The sequence below is a fragment of the Mus caroli genome, unplaced genomic scaffold (genome assembly GCF_978045245.1).
Source record: "Mus caroli unplaced genomic scaffold, Mus_caroli_1 scaffold_5, whole genome shotgun sequence".
NCBI classification, from domain to species: domain Eukaryota; kingdom Metazoa; phylum Chordata; class Mammalia; order Rodentia; family Muridae; genus Mus; species Mus caroli.
Genome location: NW_028227260.1, coordinates 26,363,610 through 26,376,928, shown reverse-complemented (window position 1 = coordinate 26,376,928; position 13,319 = coordinate 26,363,610). Strand labels below are relative to the sequence as shown.

The 13,319-nt window shown below is 39.0% G+C and overlaps 1 protein-coding gene across 12 annotated transcripts in view; it reads left to right on the top strand.

Annotated features, from left to right (window-relative positions):
• Pak3 (p21 (RAC1) activated kinase 3) overlaps positions 1-13,319 on the top strand; it is a 283,410-nt gene that overhangs the window by 258,993 nt on the left and 11,098 nt on the right. For all 12 annotated transcript variants that reach the window (XM_085837993.1, XM_029473398.2, XM_029473393.2 and 9 more), the window contains 2 exons: positions 2,386-2,485; positions 2,963-3,159. In XM_085837993.1, coding sequence (XP_085694119.1) covers positions 2,386-2,485; positions 2,963-3,159 — 297 coding nt within the window. The remainder of the gene's footprint in view (positions 1-2,385; positions 2,486-2,962; positions 3,160-13,319) is intronic.

Here is a 13,319-nt window from a genome sequence, read left to right as displayed (position 1 = left end):
AGCCTGGGCTGGCATTTGTGTTCTCTTACTGTCTGTATAACATCTGTCCAGGCTCTGTTCTGGCTTTCATAGTCTCTGGTGAAAAGTCTGGTGTAATTCTGATAGGCCTGCCTTTATATGTTACTTGACCTTTTTCCCTTACTGCTTTTAATATTCTATCTTTATTTAGTGCATTTGTTGTTCTGATTATTGTGTTAGGAGGAATTTCTTTTCTGGTCCAGTCTATTTGGAATTCTGTAGGCTTCTTGTATGTTCATGGGCATCTCTTTAGGTTTGGGAAGTTTTCTTCTATTATTTTGTTAAAGATATTTGCTTGCCCTTTAAGTTGAAAATCTTCATTCTCATCTATTCCTATTACTTGTAGGTTTGGTCTTCTCATTGTGTCCTAGATTTCCTGGATGTTTTGAGTTAGGATCTTTTTGCATTTTGCATTTTTTTTGATTGTTGTGCTGATGTTCTCTATGGAATCTTCTGCTCCTGAGATTCTCTCTTCCATCTCTTGCATTCCGTTGCTGATGCTCCCATTTATGTTTCCAGATTTCTTTCCTAGGGTTTCTATCTCCAGTGTTGCCTCACTTTGGGTTTTCTTTATTGTGTATACTACCCTTTTTAGGTCTAGTATGGTTTTGTTCATTTCCATCACCTGTTTGGATGTGTTTTCCTGTTTTTCTTTAAGGACTTCTACCTGTTTGGTTGTGTTTTCCTGTTTTTCTTTAAGGACTTGTAACTCTTTAGCAGTGTTCTCCTGTATTTCTTTAAGTGAGTTATTAAAGTCCTTCTTGATGTCCTCTACCATCGTCATGAGATATGCTTTTAAATCCGGGTCTAGCTTTTTGCATGTGTTGGGGTGCCCAGGACTCGGTGAGATGGGAATGCTGTGTTCTGATGATGGTTAGTGGTCTTGGTTTTTGTTAGTAAGATTCTTATGTTTGCCTTTTGCCATCTGGTAATCTCTGGAGTTAGTTGTTATAGTTGTCTCTGGTTAGAGCTTGTTCCTCAGGTGATTATGTTTGCCTCTATCAGCAGACCTGGGGGACTAGCACTCTCCTTAGTTTCAGTGGTCAGAGTACTCTCTTCAGGCAAGCTCTCCTCTTGCAGGGAAGGTGCCCAGATATCTGGCGTTTGAACCTGCCTCCTGGCAGAAGTTGTGTTCCACTCACTAGAGGTCCTAAGATCGTGTGGAGAGTCTTCTGGGGACCTTGGGGTTGTCTGCCTACTCCGCGCCCAAGGTGACCTGGTGCTGGTGCTGACCGGAAGGACTTGTGACCCTGGTCAGGCCAGGTTTTCTGTTTCCCTCCACAGTCCTCTTCTATTTCCTCATTCTTTGCCTCCCACTTCTTCCCATTTCTCCTACTCTATACATACACATATAGCAACAAATCATGTTTTCTTCTATGCCAGAAATGGAGTTGATATTCACTTTGTATGATATTCTACCTGAGCCTGTATTTTGTATCTTTTAGTATTAAAAGACAGACATTTCTTTATATATATATATACATATATATATATATTCATATCTATCTATCTGTCTATGAATGATATTTTCTTTATTTAAATTTCAAATGTTATCCCCTTTCCTGGTTTCCCCTCTGAAAATCCCCTATCCCCTTCCCACTACCCCTGCTTACCAACTCACCCACACTCAATTCCCTACACTGGGGAATAGAACCTTCACAGGACCAAGGGCCTCTCCTCCCATTGATGCCTGACAAAGCCATCCTCTGTTATATATTCAGCTGGAGCCATGGGTCCCTCCATGTGTACTTTTTGATTGGTGGTTTAGTCACTGGGGGGGGGGTCTAGGGGGGTTACTGGTTAGTTCATATTGTTGTTCCTCCTATGGGGCTACAAACCCATTCAGCTCCTTGGGTTGACAAGGAAATTTCTGAACAAGTATCTTTAATTACTTTAGAACTGGAATCCATCCTCAAAACTATCTGAAATAGTCCAAGTAAATTATTGCACTTGCACATTCTCGTTTCCCCACACTAGATCTACCGAATCAAACCTCAGCATGTACACTGAGGATTACAACAAGTGAATGAGACCAAGCTGAATCCACATCACCTAGGAAACTAGAGCAGAGCAGAGCTAGGCTAACTGGTCAGTAGGACTGTAGTGATGACTAGTACTGTTTCTTGCTTTATCCTCTTCATGGTTTGGCTTATAGTATGGCATGGGAGCCCTCAAATACAGAAGATCAAGTATCCTCCATCTTGTAAATGGTGATGTGATTTGAAAATGGTGTTAAAGCATTCAGTACTCAACTTCACTTAGCAATATGTGATCACAACCTTTCCCAAATTTTGCCTGGAAATGATATATAGAATTAAAAAAAAATTCTTTGTGATATATTTAGAACTTTTTCCTCTGATCCAATAGTGCCTCCAAGCTTTGGATTTCTTGCACTCAAACCAAGTGATCCACAGAGACATAAAGAGCGACAACATTCTCCTCGGGATGGATGGTTCTGTTAAACTGAGTAGGTATTTTTATTCGGAAATATCAGGGAATTTCTGATGTTCTAATGTCTATCTTGAGAAGGTAATGACTACTAAAAGTGACTTGCCTGAAAACAATTAGAGCTTGATTTGAATCAAAGAACATGTCTGATAGTCTCCTCCTATTGATTATAACCAGATTTAGATTTAAGATTTCAGATTTTAGATTGTAGTGGTATCTAAAAATAATGGATGGCAGATAACTAACTGGAAGATGGAAAGTACTGGGAGGTAACTCTATCTATGGAAGTCTACTGAAAATGACAGCACTTGTATCAATTGTTTCAGATCCTTTTAAACTCAGGAGCAGCTGAGAGATTAGGAAAAGATCAAGATATGAGCTAGTCACTTGTGAGAGCTCACTTTAACATTAAAGGAAGGTTTTGCAACATGAGAAAATAAGCTATTGTAAAATTTTTATTTGGGCTCATTTTAATATATTTTTTTCTTCTCTACAGCTGATTTTGGGTTCTGTGCCCAAATCACTCCTGAGCAAAGTAAACGAAGCACTATGGTGGGCACTCCCTATTGGATGGCACCTGAGGTGGTAACTCGAAAAGCTTATGGTCCAAAAGTTGATATCTGGTCTCTGGGAATCATGGCCATTGAAATGGTGGAAGGTGAACCCCCTTACCTTAATGAAAATCCACTCAGGGTAAGTCAGGAAAATTTAGGTACTTCCTACCCCACCCTCCAAAAATGGAGGAAAGAAAAAATACCATTTTATGATTCCCCACACTGGTCAGAACTGAAATTTCTTTGAAATAAGTAACAGAGAGACAACGAGTTATGATGTATAAATTTCTCTGAAATTGAAGTGCCTTGTTCTCAGTCCTTCTCACAACAAGAGCCTTTAATATTCTTTACTGTACAGCCTTCTGCTATAAAACTCTAGAAATGAATGAAAGGAAAGATGTGGGAAGGATGGGCATTTTTAACATGTACTGTGTTAAATGATCTGCCTAGGAAACCTTTGTTTCATAATTACATTAACAAAGTAAAACAATGCATTTTCGGGACACTTATCATTTTTAAGTTGTATTTTTCTTTGTTTTCAGTAACAAGTCATTGAGCAAGAACAGCTTGGTTGACATTGAATGAAACAGACATAGACATAGCACCAACATGGTGAAATCACAAACGTAATTAAAAGACCATCAAATAGAAAAGACATGAAAATTATTTGAGTTAGAGAACTCAGGTTCCTACTACATAATTGGAGGTTTGATCCTCAAATGATTCAGTTACCCCTGCAAAGAGAAATAAAATAAAATGAGAAGCCCCACCTGAGCCCATTGTCTTTATTCAGAGATGTGAAGTTGATAATGAGGGTCAAAGAAACACAAAAGAAGCAGTTGCTTAAAGTTGATGTAAGTCAGAAGCTATTGGGTTAGATGTAGACTCACAGTAAATCAGAAGCAGTATTTTACATGCATAAAGACCAGGAGACTGTTCTTAATAGGAAATAGCCACAGATCCAAATCTACTCTTAAAACTCATACACATTGGGGGCTGGTGAGATGGCTCAGTGGGTAAGAGGACCCGACTGCTCTTCCGAAGGTCTGAAGTTCAAATCCCAGCAACCACATGGTGGCTCACAACCACCCGTAATGAGATCTGATGCCCTCTTCTGGTGTGTCTGAAGACAGCTACAGTGTACTTACATATAATAAATAAATAAATAAATAAATAAATAAATAAATAAATAAATAAATAAATCTTAAAAAGAAAAACTCATACACAGCATCAGTGCCAAAGGCCTTTGTTGGTGTCACTATCATAAAGAGCCTAATACTGTGTTTTATCTTTTATATATGAACTCATTACTCTTAGTAATCAGTCAAGTGTATTCTCATTATTCGAGCCAAATTTATGTGGCTTTTAAAAGGCATTTTTTATTAGATATTTTCATTTACATCTCAAATGCTATCCCCAAAGCCCCTTATGCCTTCCCCCAGCCCTGCTCCCCAACCCACCCACTCCTGCTTCCTGGCCCTGGCATTCCCCTATACTGGGGCATATGATCTTCACAATACCAAGGGCGTCTCCTCCCATTAATGGCCGACTAGGCCATCCTTTGCTACATATGCAATGAGAGACACAGTTTTGGGGGTACTGGTTAGTTCATATTGTTGTTCCTCCTATAGGGTTGCAGACCCCTTTAGCTCCTTGGGTACTTTCTCTAGCTCCTTCATTAGAGGCCCTGTGTTCCATCCAATAGATGACTTCCAGCATCCACTTCTGTATTTGCCAGGCCAATGCAAAAAAATTTGCATAACCTCGCAAGAGAGAGTTATGTCAGGATCCATCACATATACAACCACCAAACCCAGACACTATTTCATATGCCAGCAAGATTTTGCTGACAGGACCCTGATAAATGTATCTTTCTATATATGCAAAGAAATCTGTGAACTAAACATCTAGTTGTTTTTGCAGTTGAAAATTGAATAACTGAGAGCCATGTTTCCAATATAAAGGGAGAAGTCTCCCCTAATTCTTCCTCCTTTTGATTCTACTCTGGTACGTGACTGCTGGTACTAGTCTTTACACTGATTAGAAAACAACAGATATGAGAGAATGCCCTAATGAATTCTAGGGCTGTTACACTTGTCTCACAAAACAATCTGGAAGTGGGATGTGTGCATTGATTAGCTGCCCACACGACTGAGTAGAAAAGGGACATTTTCCCATCATTTGTGGGTCAGCCCTCCATGACTTTACTCAAGTCCACCTCTGACCTGTGGAACAGAGCATCAGGATAATTAGGATGGCCTTTCTGTGTTGTCTAAGTACCTTTGTCCAATAGGAAACATCACAGAAAGAACACATCAGCTCTGTTGTTTCTATGGATTTCCTCCTCTAAGTCTTCGAAGTGTAGTGGCATTAAACAGATCACAGCTAGTTTGCTGTCTGCTTTCTGCTGAGTAATATGACCTGGAGAATTTAAGGATTAAATAAATGGCTCTGGAAGGCAACTGGTCTCAGGAATGCATTTCTTGCTCTCTTCTGTTTTCCAGTCATAACTGATCTCCCTTTAGCAAGGCTGCTAATTACGAGAGGGGGAAAAAAGGAAACGGGTTTTAATCGCCATAGTCATCTTCTAGCCTGAGATCAGAACTTATAATTAATAGTTTGTCTCTTAGAATACATAGCCTTCTATCAAAACAAGTACTTGAAGATTTAAAAAAAAACCCACAAAGTTCAGGAAGCCTACATTAAGACTATGAACAACGGGCTGGTGAGATGGCTCAGTGGGTAAGAGCACCCGACTGCTCTTCCGAAGGTCCAGAGTTCAAATCCCAGCAACCACATGGTGGCTCACAACCACCCACAACGAGAACTGGCACCCTCTTCTGGAGAGTCTGAAGACAGCTACAGTGTACTTACATATAATAAATAAATAAATCTTTAAAAAAAAAAAAAAGACTATGAACAACAACAACAAAAAGAGCTGTCAGAATTCCACTGATGAGGATGGACTAATTTTGTATCTTACTCTCTTTGTGTGATCAGCCTCTGGAAGATTAATCAACAAGTCCTTGTTGAGCCAGCCAGATTCCAAAGTTCTTCTCTTCCAGACATCAGAAATACTCTTAAGCTTTCTTTGTAAATGTGCTGTTCTGGTGGTTTCTTAGAGAAAACACAGTGTCTTGGTCTAGATGCACTTATCTGGGATTTGAAAAAAAAACATATTCACTGAACCCATGGGAGGATTGGAGACTGAAAGATACAGTGTGGCACTGTAGGGAGCCTGCATTTTCTTGGATTTCGATGACCGCACACTGTATTGGTAACTAGAAAATTCAAGCAACTTTAGGAGAGGTATGAAAGAACACTCAAGTCTTTCATTAAAATTATCCCAATCTACCACCAGTTCACTATTTGTGGGATTTGAAACAGATGGAAGTAGAAGGGAGTCAGGAGAAGAAGATAAAATGGTACTCTAAAGGGTGGCATGCACTTGTGGGGGTTGGGGGGGTGGGGGTGGGGGTGGGAGGTGAAAACTCAGTAAGTAAGTCAGGCAGATCCACCTATGTCTTGACTACATAACTTAGAAGCTCAGGACCACTGTGCAAGTCACTTTAAACCTTTCTTACCCCATTTCCTTTCTGGGAATAGGGATAATATTCATCTTGCCAAATCCACATGAAAGTCATGAATAATTTATATAAATCACAGAGCTCCATGCTTAGCTCACTGTAGAAAATATATGTAGAAATTCATGAACATGAGGAGAAAAGTTATTTAAAGTTGTTTTTACTCACTCATTTAATGGATTCAGCATTTCGCCAACAAACTTTCATCCTGTGGCCCAACCATTTGCATGGAGGAGAGAATTCTGTAGAGTTCAATATAATTACCATAATTAGGTAGCATTAAACAGAACAGGTTCAAGGCAAAGTCTCAGGCTGTGCATTACAAAGTTTCCTGCATTTCCCCGTGACTTGTATTTTTTTTGTTGTGCTGGATTCATCTGAGCAAACTATCTGTCAAAATTGGTTGTAGATATACACGTGATTCAAAAATTAACTATTGATTAAAAATATCGAATAGTTCTTTTGTCTGGGAATAAAAGGATTGAGATTTTAAAGTGTAAATAAATGACCTAATATGCTCATGCAATGCTTTTAAAAACTCAGAGGGTTATTAGCTGTACTAATGATACGATGTTGGTAACCCTTCCAGAGACAGAGAGGAGACACTCTTATCTTTGTAGCTCCCAGACCCTGAAGTCTTTACACTCAGTGTAATTGGCCTTGGACAGAAATGTTGTTCTGTGACCCATGGGCATTTTTATGTAGCCACCAATAATTAAGGGCCTCATGCCTTCTGTTTGTCAAAGGAACTGGGGTTTAAAGCAATCCAGCTTACTCTGTGAATATGCAAATCAAAGATTTATCTTTTGTTGATACCACCTTTTCTCCTAATGGATGATATATTTTTGCTAAAAATTGTTAGTATAAAGGAATGAATAAGGAGATAGTTATTTCTGTAAAACCAAATTTGTTCTGCTTGCCAGCACAAAGAAATTACCTTTCTTTTTAAAAAAGTAAGTTTACTCTCACACATAATAGGTTTGTTCTTACCAGGATATAATGGCTTTTGCTATTGGGAAATTTCTCAGTGATGTCCACTTGTTTATACAGAACCTTTTCTCGTCCCGCTTTATGTGTAATTTTTTAGCCCATTTTTAAGTGTTTGCTTTATGCCTTTGTTTTTAACTATTCACGGGCAGTTATTAAGCATTGAGCTACTGGAAGACATTGGTACCAGTGCTAGAAACGGTCAGTGGTATGGCACGGGAACCAGACATCCTACTTGTGTTCCTCCTTGCTTTTACCTTGAGTCCTCTGTGAAGTTCAAGAACCAGTGCTACTGGATTCCATCCCCTAGGAAAAGGTGGGAACTGGTACTAGTCAAAAGGCAAACCTATATGGCAAGACCTTAATAGAGTACTGTCTGCAATGAAATGTAGTTCTCCAGACCTCTTTGAACACAGCTGTTTAACCAGGAATGGGCATAGTCTGCTTACACTTACCCATTTCCTTTAAGGGAACAACATCAAAGCCTAGTTGAGATCTTCTTCACTTCTCCATTTTTCAGACCTAGCAATCCAGAAACACTCCATATCACAGTTTCTTTTCTGTTGCTAAAATTCAAACACCCCAAAAGAAACAAGCTAATGGAGAAAAAGGGTTATGTTCATAATTTCAGGATATGGCCTATTGTTTGGGGGTAAGTTAAGGCAGTCGGAACTTGAAGCAGCCAGCTACAATATTTCCACTGCCAAGGTGAGAGAGTAGTGAACGAATAATTGTATGCCAGTGCTGTCAGCTGTCTTCATGCTTCTACAATACAAGTCAGTTCATGTAATAAAGAAACTCCCCACAGACATGCCCATAGGTCAGCCAAACCCAGACAGCCTCTTACTAAGATTCTCTTCTCAGATGATTCTACATTATACCAAATGAACAATTAAAACTATCACATTCTCAAAAAGGAACGATATGAATTCAGCATACCTCTCCAGGAGATGAGTTTTTCTTTCTAATTCTGTCTCTTCTGAAAATGATGTTCATCTTTAAAATAAGCTAGCAGCTTTGTTCTTCACATATATTAGACCATAATGTAGCCATGGGTGTGACTATATTGAAAGGAGTACGTTACCTCAATGACTATGGAGAAAGGATAGAATCCAAATGAAGGCCTGTTGTCACATTTAGAGACTTCCCTATTTACAAACACTTAAAGTACTACACAAAGGTAATTTTTCTTGCTTTTTCTTTTCCTCATATAACCTAAGAAATTCTAGACAGACTGTATGTCTCAAGAACATCATGCATAATGAGAGAAGCCCTACTGAACAACAGCAACTAAGGGCCAAACTGCATCTTGTTCCCTCCAACCACTTGATCCTGTGCTGTGGCTTTGAATGTCTGGGTTTGATGGCGCGTGCTCATTTGGAATTAAACTCAGACATAAACTTCCTGAACACCAGAGAAGCAAGCATACTTTGCTAGCACTGTCAATATTGTTTTGAACGTATTTCAGGGAGAGCTGGAGCATTCCCTTCTTTTTCCATAAGCCACTGTGGAACAGCAAGCTTTATTGATGGGTTGTTGACACTCCTCTTCCTTTGAAGGCTTAACCTATGCCTAAAAGGAGGGGAGAGTTGGGCTAACTGCAAGTAAAATAATTATAGAATAGTAACAGTGCTTCTTTTTAATAAGAAAAAATATTGCCTGTCAGAAGATAGGAAGCCCTTAAGAATCATTGGTTGTTAAGAATTCGGCATCGGAAAATGAGACTTGGCCATATGAAAACTGCAAGTTTCATTTAGATCATACAGAAGCAGACAGTTCAAACTGGTGAATTATGACCCAGAAGAAAGCCAAGGGAGAAATTGATTCCATAGCAAACTAAAAACCAAGAGACTAACCAGGGAAAGAAAAGGAAGAGTTTAAAAATGTGATCAGGGAACCATTGTTGGCCCAGAGAGATTCCTGTATCCTGTGATTTTTCTTATCATTCCTCAGAGAACTTTACAGGCTCCATTGGTTTGGGTATAACCCAGGGATGCATAGCCTGTTCCTCTAATAAGTACCATACTGTTGGCTAAGGAATTAAGTCCATCCAAATCAAAGATGATTGTAAAGAAACGAATCATGGGTTGAGGTTGTACATTTGCCCACTGAAATGTTTTATCTTATGGCTTTTGAAATATGAATTCACAGGAAAAATCAGCATTTTCCTGAAATTGAAGATCACTACTGCTTTTTTTTTTTTGGCCTGATTTATGTCCTTTCTAACTTGGTCACAAAATCATTTTAGAAAAGCATTTGCACTCTGATGCAAAGATCCTCAGGAATTCTTTGCTGAATTGCACAACACTCCAAGTTATTTTCATCAAGGTAGTGTACACCAGGGGAAAACCAAGAGTTCAAACCAGTGCTTCTCAACCTTCCTAATGCTGTGACCATTTAATATAGTTCCCCATGTTGCAGTGACCCCCCAACCATAAAAGTATTTGAATTGATATTTTATAACGGTGATTCTGCGACTGTTGTGAATTAGAATGTAAACATCTAATATGCAGGAAATCTGGTTTCTTTTTGAGACAGGATTTCTCTATGTAGCCTTGGCTGTCCTGGAACTCACTCTGTGGACCAGGCTAGCCTCGAACTCAGAAATCCACCTGCCTCTGCCTCCCAAGTGCTGGGATTAAAGGCATGCACCACCATTGCCCAGCGTTATGCAGGAAATTTGATATGCAATCCCATAGTGGTTGTCACCAACAGGTTGAGAACCATTGATTTAACCCTTATTCCAAGAACTGAGCTGACCTTTTTGCCATGCCATTTGTGTTCGCTTCCCTTTCTTTTCCCTTTCTTTGATTCTGGTGATGGAAAGAAGGAAACATTTCATCCTCACATGGTAAACAGTAGCACTGCTCATCTAGGAGATGCTGATGAATGGGGAAAGATTGGGAAAAAAAGCTTTCTGGCAACTTTATTGATTATGTGAGTCTAGAGTGAATTCTATTTTGAAGCCTATCAGACAGGAATCTATTACCTTTTATAGGTTACTTCTTGCTGTGGTTGTATTTCCTTGTTGCTTTGGATGATTACAATTTGACTAAGATGTTGCCTTCCTAGTGTGAACCACAAAGCACAAAGCCCTTGAATCAATCCACAGAATTCCTTGGGTTTTATTGAAGGGAACAAGAGCGAGGGGACCTGACAGGGTTCTTGGTTCCATTGGGAGATTTCCTCTTTAATTCATTTTCTGCACTGTGTAATCAAATGAGGCTCACTTAAAGAAAAACATAAGTTTTAGGGTTCTTTTCTTTTTTTAATTCTGTGTGCTTTGGTTTTAGGTAGCTATAGATATCCCTGACCTTGCCAGGAATACTCTAGTGTTATCCTGAAGTATGCTTTAAGTGAAGTGGTCTTCAGAAAACATCCGAGACACTCCTAGCTCATCACCTTCACACCAAATCTGTCGTGTAGAATGTAAAGACCACCCCACTCCCTGCCTTACCAAACAACAAAAAACCCTGGACCATGGTGTGAAACATGCTGCATGTGTGACTTGGTAACCTCACACTGATATGAATCATAAAAAGCACTGCAGTGATTAAAAAAAAAGTCACAGGGATGAAATGATATGCAAATGAATGCATAATATTTAAATAATACCTTAAGTCAGAAGTTGGGCATGAGCTAATGAAATGAGCAGTGTAGAAGGTGGTTATTAAATATAGTCAGCTTTTCAGTGATAGTTATTTCTCATTCTAATTTCATTTTAACTTTTAAATTTGTTGTCTAACAACAATAATTATGTATACATAGTACTGGAGTAGAGTGGGGTAATTCAATGCACTGATCAAACCAGAGCATTTAGCATTTTCATCTCCTTATCATTTCAGGACCAGAGAAATGGAGCAAAAGCAGAAGACAGATTCCTTTGACATCACCTATTGTCTGGCCTCTACCTCTATTTCTGTCTCCTTTTTCTACCAACTGCCTTGCCCCTGTTGGCTCTTGGCTCCTGCATTTGCCTTGTTTTCTTCTGTTTCCTTGCCTTCTCACAGCTTCTCACCTTTCCCTGACTTCCTGCATCATTCTCTTGTCCTGCTTTTGAAAAATCTCTGTGGTTATCCTGACTTCCCCCTTTCAAATGCTCTGTAGTTCCAAACCTTGAGTACTGCTAAGGTCACGCAGGGTCACATCGTGAATGCAAGTTGCCTGCTACACATTTCTTAACAAGACATTAGAATGAGCACATGGATTGTCAGAGTCATCTGGTGTTTATTTTATGGAGGTGGCCAAAGCTTTCTGCTTGGGAAAAAGAAGTACTCCAAAGCTAGCCTGACACCTAATCAGTCAGTATTACCTAATTACCTTTTATTATCAACCTATAAGGGATAGATCCCTAAGTTCATTTTAAATGACTCTCTTTAAGGGTTAAACAGCAAAACAACATCTCCTCATAATTTGGTGAGAGATGCACATTGTATGTAAAACAATAGAGAGGTAAATTAGACCACAATGCTATATCATGCTGTAGTGTGAAGTTGAAACGAAGTATATATGTCTAGTGGTTTCTTTTTGCAGACTGGATTCTATTAACTCTCTTAGAAAAAAACGAGGAATGTCAGAGCCTTTCACAAACTCCATAAACACACTAGAAGCAGCAATATGCTTTGGCATTTTACCTCTTAAATCCCAGGTCATGAATAAACTAGATCATAAGGTGTCAACATGAACATTGCCAAATTTTGCTCATAAAGGATTGAGTAAAAAGAAAATTGAAATAAAAAAGGAATTGTAGCAGCAGGAGGTTGCAGGAACCAGTGAGAATAAAGGCCAGAATACAGAATGCATGAATGCAATTATCCCTCCAATGAGATACACTGATTTTCTCTTAGTATTTGGGTAAATTCAGATACACATAAATACTGGCAATATAAACCTGCAGCACACACACCCACACATGCATGCACATGCTCATGCACGCATGTGCACACACACTCCTCCCTTTTTCCCCCTTCCAGCTATGTATGTGTCCTTTGTTCTCCATTTTCAAAATAGTAGAGAATGATTGACCACAGAAGGCCCCATTTCCTCTGTACAGGAAAAAGCTGAATCACGTATGCCAGGTGTTCACAGATAGTATGCCTCATTTCTTGACTTCCCCTGTTTGTCTCTGCCTAGAGACTGTGAAAAGCAGGAGAGGGTATCATGCAGCAGTTAAGAACATGGAGTGTTAACTCATACTCCCTGAATTCAAATATTGATTACTTCTAATCAAAAAGTGACTAGAAGTATGGCACTGGGCAAGTTATTCTTAACTGCACAGGGCAGTTTCTTTACCTGTCAGTTAAGAGTCATAATTACTTACCTCAAGAAGTAATTGTATGGATTATGTGAGCTAATAATAATTATGAAATCAATTTATATAGTCATACTAGCTTCTGATCATATGTATACTGATGTTGTCATTTGGATAAATATGCCTTCTTACTCCTGCTGTTCCATTTTGTTGTACACTCAGTAGGTTTTGGGTGGACTAGGTTGGGAATCCACTCACCATATATAAAATAATTTCCATGGGAAAATGGTCTTTGAATCCCAAATACTCAACTTACAAAGAGATTTCTCAACCATACCCTATCCTCTTTGTAAAGTGTTTCATTATTTTGGTGCTGAGACTTCATATGCTTGCAAGCATATTTCCATGCAAGTCTCCTGGTTTGTTTTTCAATGACTTAATGTAAACTTTATAATCTGCTATAATGAACTCAAGTCA